The sequence below is a fragment of the Monodon monoceros genome, unplaced genomic scaffold (genome assembly GCF_005190385.1).
Source record: "Monodon monoceros isolate NGI ecotype Baffin Bay Population unplaced genomic scaffold, NGI_Narwhal_1 Super_Scaffold_18, whole genome shotgun sequence".
Taxonomy (NCBI): domain Eukaryota; kingdom Metazoa; phylum Chordata; class Mammalia; order Artiodactyla; family Monodontidae; genus Monodon; species Monodon monoceros.
In genome coordinates this window covers 72,388,630-72,406,658 of record NW_021703774.1, presented here as the reverse complement: position 1 = coordinate 72,406,658, position 18,029 = coordinate 72,388,630, and the positions used below count along the sequence as shown (strand labels likewise).

At 57.7% G+C, this 18,029-nt stretch overlaps 1 protein-coding gene across 50 annotated transcripts; it reads right to left on the bottom strand.

Annotated features, from left to right (window-relative positions):
* Positions 1–268: 268 nt before the first annotated feature.
* Positions 269–14,749, bottom strand: CELF3 (CUGBP Elav-like family member 3). Of its 50 annotated transcripts, none has more exons than XM_029230312.1 (14): positions 14,294–14,492; positions 12,980–13,062; positions 7,747–7,855; positions 7,245–7,370; positions 7,028–7,107; positions 5,818–5,961; positions 5,495–5,636; positions 5,099–5,248; positions 4,617–4,682; positions 4,369–4,374; positions 4,252–4,313; positions 4,173–4,191; positions 3,857–3,940; positions 2,938–3,065 (listed from the first exon to the last, which is right to left on the bottom strand). In XM_029230312.1, the coding sequence occupies exons 1-14, from the start codon at positions 14,436–14,438 to the stop codon at positions 2,938–2,940; spliced, it is 1,344 nt and encodes a 447-aa protein (XP_029086145.1). In that variant the 5' UTR covers positions 14,439–14,492. The 50 variants fall into 50 exon arrangements, with proteins under 50 accessions (XP_029086134.1, XP_029086145.1, XP_029086147.1 ...); XM_029230314.1 differs by having other exon boundaries at positions 4,252–4,310; XM_029230318.1 differs by having other exon boundaries at positions 5,821–5,961.
* Positions 14,750–18,029: the final 3,280 nt, after the last annotated feature.

Below are 18,029 nucleotides of genomic sequence, written 5' to 3'. Positions count from 1 at the left end.
AGAAGGACAGGGCTGGATGCGGGAGAGAGGCCTGCTGACCTGCTTTCTTCCCTCTGTGCCCAGCTCTACAGAGCATTCCAGAATTAAGCCCAAAAGAAGGGCAGAAGAATAGGATCATGAAGCCGTGATCAGTGCCTGGACACTGCTCTAAGGCAAGGGCTGGGCCTTCCTGATAGAGTTTTCTCTCCCAAACCTCACTCTCCTCACGTCCCTCCCACCCCGTCCCCGATGTGCACCATCCCCTACCTTCAACCTCCCAAGACACTTATTTGATGCTTTTAAACTTTTTCTTTATTTAGACAGAAAAGACCAACTCTTTAAAAGTAAAATGCAATAAATAAATAAGTTAAGCATAGAGAAGTGTCTGAAACGGACTCCCCACTCTCCCCGGACCATTCCCACCCCCACCCCATTTCTCTTCCCTAAAACCTCTTTCTAGAGAAAATGATCAGGTAATAAACCCCTTTAGCCCGCCCCACACCCCTCCTCCCAAATACCCAATTACCCCCCAAAGCAAAGGGAGAACTCAAGAGAGAGAGAAAATCCAAGGGAAACATTGTCTAAACCCCCAGAAAGAGAAATGGCAGCGTCCGGGCTGGGCCGGGCTGGATAACGCACGGGTGGTAGTGCTATTTACACGGAGGGGCCAGCAGAGACTGTAAACATTTTTAGGGGTTTGGGGGAGGTCTTTTCCTCGTGAAAGGAGGAGGGTCTCTGTGGCTGACTGGCGGAGAGGCAGCCCTCAGGGCTCCTCCACGTTCTCCTTGGAGGGGGCCCTTGGGGGAGGCAGTGAGTTTTAGGGCTGGGAGCCCAGGGTTCAGGGATATCCTACCTCGAGCTGAGGGTGGCCACAGGGAGTGTGACAACCAGCTTCTGAGAAACCCCGAATATGAGGGCGAGGCTGGGGCGAGGGTGGGCAGGGACCATGTGGGAGGCCCCTGCTGCCCTCCCGGGCCGCACAGGTAGAAGAGGCCCGCTGCTGGGGGAGGCAAGTGCGAAGGCTGGGCGCAGAAGGCCCGTCACAGGAGCCCCAGCAGAAGGCAGATACCCCAGAGCCTTCGAGCCTGTTCCTTGCTCCCTCACAAAGGCCAAAAGGGCACCTGGGAGGAAACAGGCCCTTCGGGGAGGCGGGGTGGTGGGAGTGGGCCGGTGTCCTGTGCCCCCAGGGCCATGAAGCAGCGTTTGCCCCAGAGCCCAATCAAGGCCCAGGGCAGATGTGCAGAGAGGGCTGGGGCCAGTCGTGGGGCGAGGGGGTGAGGCGCCCCTTCCTCTGTTGTCTCCAGGCCTGTGAAGGAAGGAAACGTGGGTGAAGCTGTGGAGAAGACGGCAGCTGAGGCAGGTCCGAGGCCCTGGGTGGGGAGAGGGAGCTGGGGCGGCTGAGGAAGGCAGGTCATCAGAAAGGCCTCGGTCCAAACTGAACCATCCGGCCCCCCAGCCATTCGACAAGGGGCAGGGATGGAGGAGACGGGAGGGAGGGGCGAATGACACAAGAAACCAAAGGATATTAGGAAGGAAATACTCAAACAGCCCGTGAGGGAAGGAACATGGAAGATCACGGAGACAGGGACTAGAGGAGGAGGGGCAAAGAAATGAGACAACAAACAGGCAGGCAGAGGTGACTCAGAGAAAGGAGGAGGGTGCAGTGTCGGGACAGACACCTGGAAAAAGAGCAAGGGGGCATCCGCAAAAGGGCGGCCAGGGTGGAACCAGGGCTGGACTTAGGGCTGGAGTCTCGTGGGGGCGAGCGAGACCCCCCAGCCCCTAGGGGGCGCTCTCATTCCTTTTTGGAAAGGAACAAAGAAAGCGAGAGAGAAATGCACGGAACACAGACCACAGTCACCAACCACTGTTGACCAAGCACGTCCCGCGAGCTGCCCCCGGCCCTGACTCTGGGCTGGGGGGCGCTTCCCTCCGCGGCCCCCTCCCCAAATAACAAACAATCGGCTCCAAAGACAACACGCTCGTTCCATGCAACTTACAGGGGCCCGGAGCAGGGGTCCGGGGATGGGGGCTTCGGCCGACAATGGACACGGGCCCTGGGCTGGGGGGCCCCCAGGGTGGGAGGAGTTAAGCAGCCAGGATTGGGGGGAAAGGGGGAAAAACAGAAAATGTGGGTATTGTTCTTGGGTTGTTTTTTTTCAGGGGTTTGGTCCAAAGGAGATTAAACAACACAAAAGTAATGAAAGCTCACAGCTCTGTGGCCATGAGGTTGGCGGCTGGCGGGCAGTGGGGAGGAGGGGACCTGTTAAGTGAAATTCACAGGCAGTCCAGCATTCCAGCTGCCTCCACCTGAACCAAAGCTGCTCCCCAGAGCCCTGACACTCGGACTCCCCCCAGTCTGTTCTGTGTACTCTCCCCTGTCCCGTGGGTCTACTGCCACATGAGGGAAATCACCTGGGGTCCAGGGCACCGGGACCTGATGTCCCCACTTCTCAGGACAACAGATACTCTAGGAGCCAGTGATTCTAGGACCCTCCAGTACCTTAAACCAGCCCCCTATTCCCCAAACCCTACTCTCCTAATTCTATTCCAACCTAAAGGAAAACCAGAAAAAGAGACACACAAGACACATGGACACTGACCAGACAAACGAGACCAGATATTGGGGAGGTTCTAGGGAGTGGACACAGACATATACAGACCTGGCTCTCTCTGGGGTCACAGTGTGAGTGTGTGTGCACACGCGCACGCGTGTGTGTGTGTGCGTGTGTGTGTGTGTGAGAGAGTGAGAGAGAAAGTGAAAGAGAGAGAGACTCGGGTGATTGAAAAACAGCTGAGGAAGCTGCTCCAGATCCCTGCCTCAAGTGCCCAGAGTCAGGGGTGGGCATCCCTGAGGGTGGTGGGAAAGGGGGTGGGGGCAGTCCAAGTGAGGGCCCTGGCTGCCATGTGAAGGGGCTGGAGAGGTCACAGGACGGGAGCGGGACCCACCTGGGGCCCTCAGTAGGGCCGGTTGGCATCCTTAGGCCGCTTTAGCTGGACTTTGAGGCGCTTCATGCCAATCTGGAAACCGTTCATGGCCTGGATGGCAGCCTGGGCACTGGCCGGATTGTCGAAACTCACAAAGCCTGAGGTGAGAGGGGCATAAGGCCTGGCCCAGCGCCAACCCCCCCGCCCCCCCCCCCCGCCCTGCCCTACTGTCCTGTGCTTAGGCCGAGGCCTGCTCTTTGCTTTCCCGTCACCACCCTACTTCCTCCAGGTCTCCCAAATGCCCGGAAAACTGCCCAGCACACAGGAGGCTTTCGGTAAGTAGTTGTTGGTTGACAGGCTGAGTGAATGAGTCCAGTCCAGCCTCTCACACACCCTGGGACATTCCTTTCAGCATTCTTTGAGCGGCGGCAGCCCCTTCCTTGGCCTGGGTAGCTCAGAACCTGCCTTTTGAAACCTCCACTCCGGACCCTAAATGACTTCTGAAGCCCAGAGGACAAGCACGTCCCCTTTCTCCCCTGAAGCAGCCTTTCAAAGAGTGAAGGCAGCTAAACCCTGCTCCCTAAGCCTTCCTTTTGACAACTGAACTTCCCCAGTTCCCGAGCCTCTTCCAATCCTCACAGAGCATGGATCTGACCAGTTCTTAAGGAGAAAAGATGTGGTTTTCTGGAGGAAGAGATGGGCCTGGGCAGCAGCTGGTATGGGATGTCAGGAGTGTAAAAACTGGTCCTTTCAGACTCTTGGACAGTCTGGATTTCAACTACTGGGTCCATTGCAACCATAAGTGCCTGCAAATGCATCAGATCTTGACCTCATCTGGAGTTTGGCCAAAATGTGCTATATTTTATCTTTTAGATCATCATATTCTTACCAAAACACTTGCTCTGATTGGTGGCCCGGTCAACAAAGACTTTGGCTGAGATGACATGGCCAAAGGGGACAAACATCTGGAGGATCTCTGAGTCAGTGAACTCCTGGGGCAGGTGGTAGATGAAGATGTTGCAGCCATCAGGGCCTGGGTGGCAGCGGAGATGGAAGGAAGAGCTCAGTGACTGGGAGACAGACTCAAGGTGCAGGGGGCTGGGGAAGGCAGCCCCCAACATGTGGGCCAGGGCGCCAGCCATCTCACCTGCCCCCCTCCCCCCAGTTTCATCCCCACACATGGGGCCAGAGCTGGCCTTGGAGCCCACGACAAGGGCACCCCAGCCCTGAAGGCTCTTGGCTGGGACTCCCCGCCCAGGCCGCACCTTCCCGTTGCTGCTGCTGCTGCTGCTGCTGCTGCTGCTGCTGCTGCTGCTGCTGGGGGGGAGGCGGAGGCTGCTGGGCCACCAGGGCAGGAGGCTGTGGGAACGCGGGTGCCACCAGGCTGTAGGCTGCCGGGTAGGCTGCTGCGGGGGGAGGACAGAGAGAGCTAATGGGGTTCCTGAGAGGCCCCTGCCCCACCTGGCCCTCCCAGCCACCCCAGTCCCCCTCTCCCTCGCCCAGGCCGATGGAGTGGACAGGGCTGAGAGGTGTCATAGGGGGAGCTGCCTCAGACCGTGCCCGTAAAGGTGTGTCCTCACAGGTATGGCCTGCTGGGAAGTCTGACGGGGTGGCTGGCAGACAGCACAAAGCCCAGGCCCAACTTCTGGGCCTCTTTTGCTCTTACCAACCCTTCCACCCAGGCTGGGGCCTGCGCTGGGGCTCCTCACCTGTATAGTGCTGCATCCCCGCGTAGGCCTGCTGCAGGGGGTCCACGGGGGCCGCGGGGCTCTGGGCTGGGGAGAGCAGCACTGACCGTGAGGGTGGGGCTGGGATGCTGCTGGGAGCCCCACCAGTGCCTCTTGGAGCAGAGGCCAGGCAGGTGGGGAGGAGAGCCTCATGGGAGAGCATGGGATGTGAAATGAGAGGGTGGAAATGCACAGAGCCGTAGGGAGAGGGGAGAGCCTGGCGTTAGCAAGACTTGAGTCTGTGACTGGCTGTGCAACCCTGGACGAACTCACTTCGCCTCTCTGTGCCTCAGCTTCCCTGGCTGAGACCAGGAAGGAACATCCCTGCCCAGGGTGACAGAGCAGGAGAAAGCGCCGTTATCACCCCACAGCCTGGAGAGGGAAGGTGTGTCATGCCTGTCGGCAGTGAGAGCAATAGCTGGGGCGGTTGCTGGGGAGAGGGGTGGGTAGGCAGAGAACCCCACCTGGGTAGGGGTGAACCCCGTTGGGATACAGAGCATCAGGGGCAGGCTGCCCAGTGGGCTGGGTGGGCACCGGGCTGTAGCCGTTGACGCCCAGGGCAGCAGGGATTGCAGAGACGGGCGTGGCAGCGATGGCAGGAGGGGTGCTGGTTCCTGGGGAAGAGAAAGCGGCAGAGACAGAACAGAGAAGCAGACACACACATACACACAAATGCAGAGAAGCAGTCAACAAGTCTGAGGGCAGAGGGGAGGAAGCAGGCTACTCTCTGACCCCTGAACCCCTCCCAGCCCCCATGGCTTCCCTGAGTGATGCCCTGTGCCCCCCTCCCCTCCCCCACCACGTGGTAGCTCCCCTGACCTGCCCCACTCACACCCAGCCCAGCCCTGCCTGGACCTTACCTGAGGATGGGGTGATGGGGGTGGCGATGAGGCCATTGGCATTGATGGCGGCCATGTGCTGCATCTGCACGGCAGCCATGGTGGCCATGGGGCTGAGGTAGGCACTGTGAGCCGCTACCAGGGCCGCCTGCTGCTGCATCAGCTGGGGACAGGGGAAGAGAGGAGAGTGGGGCCAGCCCCCCTGCACCCTGGCCTGGCTCCCCTCCCAACCCTGGTCCTGGGCATTGGTGGTGGGGGCGGGGGGGCAGGATGCTGGAGCGCGTGGGGATGGGCCCGGCCCAGCACAGGGAGGAGGGGTTGGGGGGCATGAGGGCAGTGCTCACGGCCTGGGTGTAGGCGCTGTAGGCTCCGAACTGGAGGGCGATGGGGCTGAACATGCCCAGCTGGGTGGCCACCTGCTGCATTCGGCGGAGACCTCGCTCCTTCTCCGTGTCAGCAAACTTCACCACCAGGCTGGACGAGGCACCCTGGGCACCGGCCCCCCATGTGGTCAGAGGGACAGAGTCGGGGTCTCTCTTCCCCAGAGCCCTCACGACCTGGCCTCAGTTCCACCACGCATGGCTTGGCCTCTTTGGGAGGGCAGCCATCATTGTGCCTATGTCAAAGCGGGGAGACTTTCATCCCACCCTCCCCCTGTGCCAGACTGTACAAAAGACTAAAAAACGTAGAGGAATGTGCTGGGAAAGGGAAAGTGCTCCCAGAATGCAAAGGGCAGTCCTGGCTTCTCCATGAAGATTCTGAGCCGGAAATCCTCCCCAGGGTAGATCAAGCCACAGCAAACGTTTAACCTCAAGCTCGTCTTGTCTGGTAGCTACCCCACCCCCTTACCTCACCCCATGCTCCCACATCCCAGTCCTCACGGTGTGCTCAGGGATGCAGCCTTAAAGTTTCATACCAGCCTATGCCAAATAAAAACCAGCCTGGAACATTTGCAAGGACTGTTGTGGAATCCTAGGGTCTGGAACGCAGTTCTCTATCTGATGCTGCGTCCTCTCGCCCAGGTCCCTGCTAAGTGCTTGCCCAGCCTCTGCTGGAGAACCTCGAGTTATAGGAAGCTCACCTCCTTGGGAGCTAGCTAGTTCCTTTTGAGAGGTTTGTTCTGCTGGGAGAGCCCTCTGCGAGATCAGTCAGCTGACCCACTGCTAATGTGTGGGGCAGCAGGATGAATGTGCAGAGGGCACGTGGGGCCTCTAAACAAGTGTCCCGATGCCCAGCCAGTGAGGCGGGGAAGCGGGGGGGGGGGGGGGGTGGGATATGGGAAGGAGGGAGAAGAGGTGAGAGGTGACCAGGGCTGAGGGCTGGAGGGGGCAGGAGAGGAGGGGCTGGGAGATGTTATTGGAAAGGGGAAGCTGTCCCTAAGAGGTTTGATTCTTCTGCCAGAAAATTCTTTTTGAATAATAGTCATTCAATAATAGGCAGTCCATTCTGGATAGTAAAGACCCTATCCAAAATGGACTGCGCCCTCTGAGCCAGGGTCTGGCGTGGGCCCAGCCAGGCTGGAAGAGGCCTGAGGGCTGGGGCAACGGGACTCACCGGCAGGGTCCGGCTGCTGTGAAGGGTGTTGATGGCTGCCTGGGCCTCGGCGTGAGTCTGGAACTTCACGAAGGCGCAGCCTGGAGAGTTCAAGAGGGAGGAGGAAGGGGTGAGTGCCCACCCTTGAGGGCCCCGACAGTCCCCATTGCCCACGGAACCAGTGGGGGAGGGGCAGGAAGGCGGAGTGCCCTGCGGGGAAGGGGTATCGGTGGGCTACCTTTGCTGGTGCCGTCTGGGCCCCGGAGCACAGTGCACTCGTCTATGGTCCCGAAAGGCTCGAACATCTTCCGGACGTCCTCATCTGTCTGCTGCTTCCCTAGCATCCCCACAAAGAGCTTCCGGTCTTCTGGCGGGTAGGGCACAGGAGGAGGGGCAGGTTCAGGGCCTCCAGGCTGCTTTCCCAGCCCTGCTCCAGCTTGGGACAGGCAGAGAGACCCCTCCCCTTTGCCTTCAGCTCTTCCCTGGAACTCCCCTCACCCCTGACCGATGGCTCTAGGGCATGAAAGAAGGGATGGTTGGGGGATGGGCTGCAGATACATAGACTGTGCATACCAGTTCTGAAGGACTGACTTGCACTCCACTCTGGGCCTCAGTCTTGCCGTCTCTGCAATGGGCTGGATCACATCCCCTCTGGCCACCCTGACTCCTATGCCCATCTTGACTGGGAACCCTTCAGAATTCTCAGACTTTCTTCCTCAGAAAGCCTGCCCCTCAGCTACTCCAAGTCCTAGGCCTGCGGATTGAGGGAAAAGGATTGAGTCCCAAGGTACAGAACCTACCTCCTCGGCTCTCGCTGTCGGCTGGCTTGACCTGGATCGGCCTGTTCATCTAAAGGAAAGAAGAGAAAGCAACTGCTGGGGACCTCCTCTGACCACCCCAGGAGGCCTCCCCAGGCCAGGACCTGTGGAGAGGCTAGAGGGAGTAAGCCCCAGGCCCAGCCCTCTAAAGTGCTGATGGGAAGGGAGGGATGGGGCTTAATCTTGTTTAGGATTGGACCTGAGGGGATTAGAGGTAGTGGAAGGAGAGGATGTAGAGGAGGATGCTCCTGGGGCACGACTCTAAGCTCAGGTAGGGCCCCAGATGATTTGGCCAGGGAGAGGTGCTGCCCTCCTTAGGGGGAGAGTGGGGCTGCCCATAGGACCCGGGTCCTGAGTTAGAGCCCAACTAAGGGCTGTTCAGCAAAAGCTGCCTCAGTTCTACAAAGTAGGAGCAACAGAGGCCACCCCCTCAAGCAGCCCCAAGGAAGACTCTAGACTGAGGGAGACCCCACAGATGCCCCGACTTCCTTCTGACCCCTAGAGGTGTGTTTGCCTCTCTTTCTGCCCCCCTACACCCCTTGACCCCAGGGGGAAGGCACTCGGGCAGCACAAAGGGAGCAGATGCCCAGTCTCCGTGGCAACGGGAGAATGCGCGCCATGGCAACCGCCCACTCAGCCTGATTTATCCGTCCCCGTCGCCCAGGCGACCATGGTGACGTCATCACTTCTGCTGCTCCACACACCCGGAGAAGGAGTGGGGAGGGGGGGTGGCAACAGGGTATGCTGGGGGTGGAGGATTTGGTGGGGGCTGGGAGGTGGGGGAGGGGCCCAGGAGAGCTTCCTGATTCTGGAGGGAGGCGCTGAGCAGGCCCTGCAGGGGCCATACTGTCCAAGCTCCTGCCTTCCTCCTCCAGATCAAATCCTTGATGTCTCACCACCAAGACAGCTCTAAAGGAGGAAATGCTGTCCTGTGCTCTTTCGCGATTCTCCGGGTACCCGGAAGTCCTCCTGAGCTCTACCCTCTCCCTACTCCTGCAGCATCTCCCTTTGTTCAGCCTCCAGTGGAAATGCAGACAGTTCCCCACTCCATGTTCCTGTCTGGTAAGAGGACTTGGGAATGACTCCCGCAGGTTGATTTCCTTAACCAGTGTGGGGAGCATCTTAGGAACTGGAGAGAGAGGGAAGGACTCAGTATTTCACATCTGAAAATATTTTGCTGTTGAAGGCTTTGACCCCTGGGGCCACACCTGGCCACCCCATTCATCTGATGGTGGGGCAGCCCTAGTTCTAGTGACCAAAAAAATAAGTAAACAGAAGAAAACATTCATCCAAATTCTGAGGGTGGGGCCAAAGTTACCCTCAGGAAAGGCACTGGACTTTGAGGACTGGCTCTGCCACTCACTGGCTGGGTGACCTTGGACAAGTCATTTCTCTCCTCTAGGCCTCAGCTTCCTCATCTGTAAAATGGGCTGGATCAGGCGATCTAGAGTCAGGTTCCCCTCAGCTCTAGTATTCTGTCCTTGAGGTCTTGTGTGTCAGCACTTAACACAGAGAAGTGCAGAAATGATAGTTGCCCCTGCCCCTTCTCACACTGCACCCTGTTCCCAGGCGTCACGCCATGCCAGTCAGTCTGGCTGGACTCTGCAGGTGAGGTATTTTCAGCCCGGATCAAATCTAGGCCCCGCCTCAACCAATACTTCCTCCCTGTCCACCCCTCCCCCCCAATCTCTGGATCTGAGAGCAGCTGGGGGTGGGGGTGGGGGTGGTGGAGGGGGAACAGCCACACAAATCCTCTGGCCAATCTGCCCCAGCTTTATCCTCCACCAATCTGGGATTATCCCATCGGAGGTTCAATCTCCTCAGGAGCGCGTGTGAGTTTGTGTGTGTGAGTTTGTGTGTGTGTAGCAAGGGGTGGGGGTCAGACACTCAGGACTCTTGGTCCTTCACTCCCCTTCTCTCCCGTACTCCGGTCAAAGCCATCAGGAAGTCCTCTTACAGGCAGGTCAGCAGCCAGCCCCCCAGCTCCCACTACAGGAGAGGTAGGATTGGAGTCACAGCTTCGGGGAATTCTTATGCTCGGCACTAACCCCTTCCCAACAGGCCCCTGGGGACTTGTTGCTCTAGTTGGGGATGGGGAACCTGGGATCCAGGGAGAAAGGATGGTGTTCCCTCCCTGCAAGGCTCCCAGGCACAAAAATAGCATATCAATAAGTATCCACAGCTGATATAGATTCGCACAAAAACACACACAAGTGTGCAGACCACAGCACAGACCACGTTGACGGAAGGCTCTCCCCACTCCCTCACAGACAGACTCCTCCCTCAGTGGCCCCCAGTGCCCCGTTCCCAGCCTCTCCTTCCTGGCCTGGCACTTCCTGTGGGAAGCTCGGCCTTTGTTAGCTCAGCTCGGGCACACCTGCCTCCTCCCCTGAGTCCAGCTGGGCCCTGTTTACCGGGCAACCTGGCACCGGGCGCCTCTCTTCTCTAGCTACCACCCACCAGGTGATAAGCCCTCCCCAGGGCCTCCCAAAGAAGAAGGGGCTATTTATACTCCTACCAAGTATCCCTGAGGCCCCTACCAACATGATCACTTGTAAGTAAGTCCCTCTCACCAATAGCTAAGACCCCACTTCCAAGAAGAGCTCCCCATGCCTACAGATCTAATTTTCCTGAGGGCACAGCCCTGGTGCCCTGCCACTCCCGACTCCAGACTTGCGCCTGGTGTCCCAGACCACACACAGGTCCTCTCCATGGAGCCAGAATCCACCTGCCCAAAGGCAAGATGACGGGGAGGACCCATGTCCCCAGAGTGGGATTTTGGCCCAAGTAGAGGGGGAAGCGCAGGCCAGACAGGGGTCCTTCACACCACCACCTCCAGGAGGTCACACCCTGCTCCTAGGAAGAATCCAGGGACCTGTGACAGAGCCTCTCCTGGGAACTCTTAGGGGAGAGAGAAGGAAATGGGGTTCCATGGCCATAGGCCCAGCTCCCATTCTTTCTCTCTGCAGCCTGAATCATCACTCAAATATGGTGGCACCTTCCAGATTCTGAGCTGACAAAGATGGGGAGAAAGGAGAGCGGGTAAATGCCCCCATTAAAGAAAGAACCTGCAGTCAGAGGGCATGGAGATTAGACAGTAGGAGGAACTTCCCAACAGTTGTGCAAGAGCTGGCACACTGGACACACACACACACACACACACACTCACACTCAATGACTGTCTGAGGGGAAACACTGCTGCCAGAAAGGCAGGTGGCTGAGAAAAGATCTGGGGGCACAAAGGGTCAGGCAGAGCTTGGTTATAGACATCTGCTCCCCCAAACCCCCAGCACGGGGAGCCCCTTGGAGGATAGAACCCCTCATTTCCTACTAAAGGCTCTGTCAGGTGCCTCTGGATTCTGTCCCCTGGGGCAAGGGCCAAAGTGGAGGACTCAACCTCACCTGGGAGCTTGGGGCAAGGCTCGACAATTATTAACTGGGGCTCCCTTCTCACTCGCCTCCCACCCTGGGCCTTATTACCTCAGGAAGAGGAGGCAGCGCCTTTCCACACCCAGGGCGTAGCCCTGCCTGAGCCACACAGGCAGCTGGAGGGGGACAGAGCCAGGGCAGAAGCCCCCAGCTGGCACAGATGGCCCTGGGACTCCTGTGCACCCGGCGCCGTCTCTCTCACCCATGTCCCCACTCCAGTATCCCTGCTTTCTACCTTCTCCCTTGTCCCTCTCTGGTTTCCGCAGGGGCTCTGAGAGATAGGAGACAACAGAAAAAGACAGAGAAACGGCAATGGAAATGAAAACTGTTGATTTGTGGGGGGCCTCCCCAGAGGAAAGAGAGAGGAGAGTTGTGAGGTCATGTGATGGGAACAGGGCTTCATGTGCCCAAACACACACACACACACACACACACACACACACACATGCTTCTTAGAGCCCGAGCCTGCTCACACATACACAGATCCTTAACTCTGTGGGTGATGGCTGTTCTGGGCTACCTTGCCCCCGACTGGATAAGATAGTGGGGTGAAGGTGGGGAGCTGGCAGCAGATCTGCTTTCCTATAGTGGTATTTAGGGTTGAGGGCCACAGAGGGTCACAGGGCCATGGAGGGTGTGAAGTTGGGAGTGGTGGAGACAGTTCTAATTTTCCTAGATCCCCCCCGCCGCCCTTCCCATCTGTTTTGTCTATTCCTCTCCCAGGAAGAGCTAGAGGATCGGGCTCCATCTCCATTCCCACACGAGGGAAGGAGAAGATGTGACAGGTGTGTCTCCAGCACTCAGACTGTGTTTAGCAAATGTTGGCTGGAGGGAAGGGTGGAGTTAGCTCTCAAGAGGTACTTTCCAGGGAAGACAACAGAAGCCGATAGATACAGAAAGGGAATGGCACATCCTTTCCCCACAGGATGGGTAACTGGGGGGCAGTCTGAGATTCTTTATTCCTGTCCGTGCCAGCCCAGGCCTGGGATGAGCTGCAAGGCTGCCTGGGAAGAAGACAAAGAGCTCTGACCTTGCAGGAGGGAGGCCACGTCAGAGGCACCCCCTGCCTCCCTGGGCACACTTGGTGGGGTCAGGCCTGATCTTCCACACTGATGGCTGCCCCTGCCCTTGTCTGCTGCCCGCAGCCCCCCTCCTCAGGGCTTACTCCCAGCCCAGGCCCACCAGGCCCTGACCACCCTGATGCCCTGTGGCACTGTTCCCGCGGCTTTTCCTGGGAGACGTGAGGTGAGCTTGTTCGACCTCAGAAGTCAGCACAGAGATGCCAGGCGGGCAGGCACCAGCTGCCCATCTCGGGCCGCAGGCACCCCTCCCCCATTTCACAGGCAGATTTCCTCCCCAGAGCCAGAAAGAGTGCCTGAGTGCCTCCTGCTCACTCGGCCCTGCACTTGGTGTCCAAAGTCTTCTCCCCATGCCTCCCAACCAGCTAAGTCCCTCCTCTAAGTGCTGCCCCAGGGGCAGGTTGGGAAGTGGGGAAAGGGCTACCTCTGCTCTTTGCAAGGGTTATATCTACTCTGCTCATCGCCGTTTTCCTTCTCTCTTGGTGAGAAGACATGCGTGCATCTTCAGCTAGGAGGCGGGGTGCTACAAGGAGGTAGGGGCTTCCCGGTGATGAGAGGAGGTGGAAAATACACTCAGTGTCTTGGGAAGGTGGTGCCCCTTCTAAGGCCCTTCTCAGCCCCCTGGCCTTGAAAAGGCCGGGACTCACCCCTGGAAGCGTCTTCTGTTCGTGCAGGGCGCTCTGGGCCTTCAGGGCTGAATCGCGGGCACAGTATGTCAGGAAGGCACATCCTGAGGAGGGGCAGGGGCAGAGAGACCGGGTCGGGGGTAAGTCCCCGGTCTCCCCTCCCTAAAAGGCCCCCTACCCCCCACGAAACTGAGGACTGGGAAGCTTGTCCCTTCTTGCCACCTTCTGCCTGCTGGGGTGGGGAGGTGTCTGAGAGGGGGTGCACATTCGTCCCCGGAGCCTCTGGGCTGATGAGCACAGGGCAGAGACCCCGAGACCAGGAGGCTTACATGGTGGGGTGATGGAAGAGGGAGAACGCCTGGGCTGTGGGAGCTGGGGCTTTGTGTGGGGGGAGGAGAAGGGGCATGTGATCTCCAGACAAGTACGTGTAGTGTGGTTTTCTGTCTTCCTTAGCTGGTCTCCTTTCCCCTTTCTCCTTTGCCTCCACCTCCCTCCATCTTGGTCATCATCAGCCCTGTCCTCTCCCATTTTCTCTATTTCCTCCTTTCTCTCCAGCTCCATGGGAGGCAGGTGGAGGGTGGAGAGCTGACTAGAGAAGGAAAGGGAAGAGTGGGGAGCCGGAGTCCCTGGGCCGGTGGAGGGGGAGGCAGCGTGGCCCCTCTGACTCCCAGTGTCTGGGGCTCTCCAAGGCCTGACCCCAGGCCTGACCCTGCTTAGCTGCACAGCCCTTTGGCCTGAGGCACATCCTCTTTCACCCCCAGCTCCCTTAACTTTCGAGTCCCTACGCTTCCCAGATCTTTACCAATCTCTGTCCTACACTGTTTCCCAGGTCCCCCTCTTTAGTTCTGGAGCTGCCCTGCCCACTCCACGAACATCCACTCTTTCCAGGTTGAGCACCTGACCCTGTGTCCCGACCCCCATCCCAATAGTATCTGAGGCTACTAAGACTCTCAGTCTTGTGCGTGCTGCCCCCCTCCACACACACACCCCTGCCCAGCTCCTTATCTCTCAAACCAGCTCTCTCGTTCCTCCATCCTTCCTTGAGTTCATCCACATCATCCCCCTCAACTTTGGGGTCCACATCTCTGCAGCCACCTTGACAACTCTTCGCCCAGAGAGGCTCTCTTTGGTCCTCCACCTGGGGTCCCCTGGTCACCCTAGCTGAGTTCTCTTCTAGCTCCTCCATCCACACTCCCCAGCCCATGAACTCTTTTCCTTCCAGATCAGCCTTCTCCAGCCACTCCATCCCTCCAGCCTGGCTTCCCCACCTCCTCCCAGCCTCCCAACCTCCCAGCCCACTCCCTGAAGCCTCTCCAGCCTGGCCTGACCCCTCACCCTTGTGCAGCCCGGTGTACTTGTCCTTGATGACAGTCAGCTCGAAGATCCGACCAAACTGTTCGAAGATGGGTTTCAGGTCCTTTTCCTCCAGATGCCTCGGTATCTGCCCCACAAACAGCTTGATGGCATCCGGTTCCTTCATTGGGGCGGCCCAGGAGAAGGGGCCGAGGGGAGCAGGGAGAGGCCCGAAGGCCAGGGGGAGCTGCCCAGCAAGGAGGCAAGTGGCCGGGGCTGGCTTTCCCTTTGGCCTCAACCACAGTGCTGAGCGGAGGGGCCGCTCTTCATACAAAGGAGGCCCAGGGAGTTGAGGGCTCGGGGTCAGGGGTCTAGGCAGACACTGTCATGCCACCAGGGGGCATAGCCCAAGCAAACGATCTCCCTCCCAGAGATCTGGCAGATATCCCAGGATGGGGGGCAGTGTGGCCAAGACCTGGCGGGTTAGGGTGGTAGCAGGGGCGCTGGGAACTGGGGGTTGAGATTAGAGCTGGAGGTGGAGGAAAGGGCCTGAGGAGGGTGATTGGGTTTCAGGCTGAGGGGTTAGGGTCCTGGTATGGTTGCCAGCAGCGTTGGGGGTGGGGGGCACTCCTGATGTGGGGCAGGTGGAGCTCTCGTTGGCTTCCCTGGGAGGACACCTCCCCTGTGGCTGATCCTTCTGCTGGGTCCGAAGATCCCTGATGCCAGATGCTTGATCTCTGATGGCGGCAGGGCGCCGGGGGTCCCTTTGGCCCTGCCGCCTCCCTTCAGGTCCTCCCCTCAGCCCCCCTCCCACCCCCACCCCGGTCCCCGGGCCTGGGCTGCTGCTGGCTGCTCCCGCCGCTGGGGCTGCCTGCTTTCCCGGTCACCTGGGTCCCGGAGCTCTGCTCTCCGGCCGCGCTCTCCTCAACAAAACCCTCCCCCCTCCACACCCCCCTCCCCACTCCCACCTCCTTTCCCCTGACATCAGTGATGTCAGTCTCAGGGGTGGAAGACAAATTCTCTACCCTGGAGAGGGACGCACAATCCAGACAAGAGCCACGCCCTCTTCCTATCTCCTTCCTCCCTGACTCCCTTCCCACCCCCAGAAGAGCAGCTGGTCCTGTTGATAATAACCCTTCCCCCATCTTACTCCCTAATCACGAGTTGGGCATGGCACTAAGATGGAGAATTTATAGAGGAGCCCTAAGGTGGGTTTCATTGTTCCGGGGGCTGGAGCTGTCCCCGGTGCTGGAAGAGAAGACCCAGGAGAGGGGAGCAGGGGGGAGGAAGAGAGAGGAGCTGGCATCTGGGGAGACTGAGAGTGGGGAGCCAAGGGAAGAAAACAGGGAAAAGAAGATGGCATAGAGATGGCTGGGCAGATTAGGGGCGGGTGGGGAGAAGGGTGTAGCTGGGGAGGGAAGCAGGTCGCAGAGCCTGGGGGAAAGGGCAGAAGGGACCCAGAGAGAAAGATGGAAAGGGGGCTGTGGAAGAGAGAGCAGGGTGAGATGAGTGCAGAGAGGGAACTGTGTTTTCCAGAAAGGGAACCAAGAAAAACTCGATCTTGCTGGCATTTGCCGACGCCCCCTTCTCGCCCTCTGGGGCGTTTGTGTGTATAAGTGCGTGGGCAGGGAGGCAGCAGTGGTGACAGCGGGAGCTCGCACTTGGAAGCTGTTTGAAGACCAGGACACTGTTTAATTCAGCTTTTACTGTTCAGTGTCCAGCACAGTGTCTTGTTCACACGTAGTAGGAGCTTAACAAATATTTCTCGAATAAGTAGTCAATGCCAAGAGCCTCTGATGAGAGTAGATTCCTGATTCCTTCCATGGGCAGAATCACAGCTGGCAAGTTCCCCTTTAGGGCAGAGGAAACCCCAAAATTCCTTCCTTCTGCTTCTCCCCTCCCCCCCCACCCCAGTTATGTTCCCTGACTGGGACTCTCTAATTGAGTCAGGTAACAAAGAGGGATGGGGGAAGCATATTTGGGGGCCATTACTCCCCTAAACAGTTAAACTTCTGCAGATGATCGGTTTGCCCTGTGGTGTTGAGGGAGCTTGACCCCTGTACACTGGGCTCACTTACAGCTCCCCCTCAACGCAGGGAGTATCTGCTGGCATCAAACCTCTTGGACGGGGCAGCCCTTGCCCGCCATCAGGTGCTTGCCGACCTGGGCTCACAGCTTTTGTGGCACTCCTTGCCTCCTGTCACCCCTTCTTCACCCCAGAATGGGGCTGATGTCTCCACAGTGGTGCTGGTGTCTCTGAAATCTGTCCCACCTGAATCCCAGCAGCCCTGCCTCAGCTCTCTGGACAGGCAGGCTTTTCTTCTGGAAGGGAATTAATAGTACCATCACTTAGATGGCTCTTACGGTGTTGGTCCGTGTCATAGGCATTGTTTAAGTGCTTTATATTTACTAACTTGTTTAACCCTTAGCACCACCCTATGATGTAGGTTCTATTGTTATCTTCCAGTAAAGATGAGGAAACCAAGGCACAGAGAGATTAAATGACTTGCCTAAGGTCACACACTGGAAAGAGGTATAGCTGAGAGTGGAGCCCGGACAGTGTGGTTCAAAGTCCATGCGTTTAACTTCCCTGTCAAATCTCCTCTTGGGAATGGGGGGAGTGGTTGAGCCTGGCCTTTCTTCCTCTTGTGTCTTCATTTGAGCCCTGGGTGAGAGCTATCCTTCTTTCTACTGCTTGATTCTCCATTCACCACCATCCATCCTTCCCTAGCATCATTTCTGTGGCCTGAAGCCACATTCTGACAGGTATGTATGTTTGAGTGTGAGTGTGAGTGTGTGTGTGTGTATGTGTAGACGTGATTACACTTCATGGTACGGATGTCCAGATGCTCCCAATAGGGTCCTCTAAAATGGGTGGGTAGGGGGAGATGGAAGAGGACCCAGTGCAGGGTGGTCAGAATATGCGATGGCAGTGCCAGGGAGTCAAGAGTGCAAATACATCTGGAAAGTAACTTTCCACCCATCTCCCCACCCCCACTGCTCCTTCCCTTGCCTCCTAATCTGATCTTGGTATTTATGGAGATGCTAAACAGATCACGCCCTCTGAGGATGGAGCCTAGGAAGACCCCATGGCCCTGTTGATCTCATTACTCTGTGTCTTGTCAGCAGATCTGCCGCCCTGCTGCTCATTCAGGCTTGGGGCTAATCATATTAATTGAAATATTAAACATTCACAAAAATGAATTATAATGAACTCCCCTCACTCCTCCTCCCAGTCAGCAATTGAGGAGACAGCTGCAGGCAGCAAAACGCCTCCAATCCTTCGCTTAGTTTGTGGTCCCCAGACGGAAGGCTTCAGTCTGAGAGGAGAGGTGGGGTTTAGGAGAGAAGATGTGGGAGCTCTCTTCAGGCCCTCCTTGCTGGGCGACTGTGGGCACCTCTCTGTTGTCCTTCAGGCTGTAGGGGAGGAAGCCCTGTGGGGTGAAGACTGGGGGGGAAAATGACCCAGAGGCGCATACCAGGGAATTGCTCTCCAGGAGGAGGTGAGGCTTCCAACTAGGTTCCTCCAAGGTACTTTCTCTGCCCACCATCCCCAAGCTCACCCTCTTTCTTATTCTCTGCACTCAATGTTAAGATGCCCTACATTAAAAGATTATTGACTTTATAAAGAGAGAGCTCACTCCTGGTTTTAGATTCTTAGGAAACGAGACATGCTAAATAATTGGGGTACTTTTCAGAAAGGTCAAAATGTAGTGATGGTATGTGTGGGCAGAATGGCTAGTCATCAAATACTTGCTGGCCTCACTAATTGAAAACA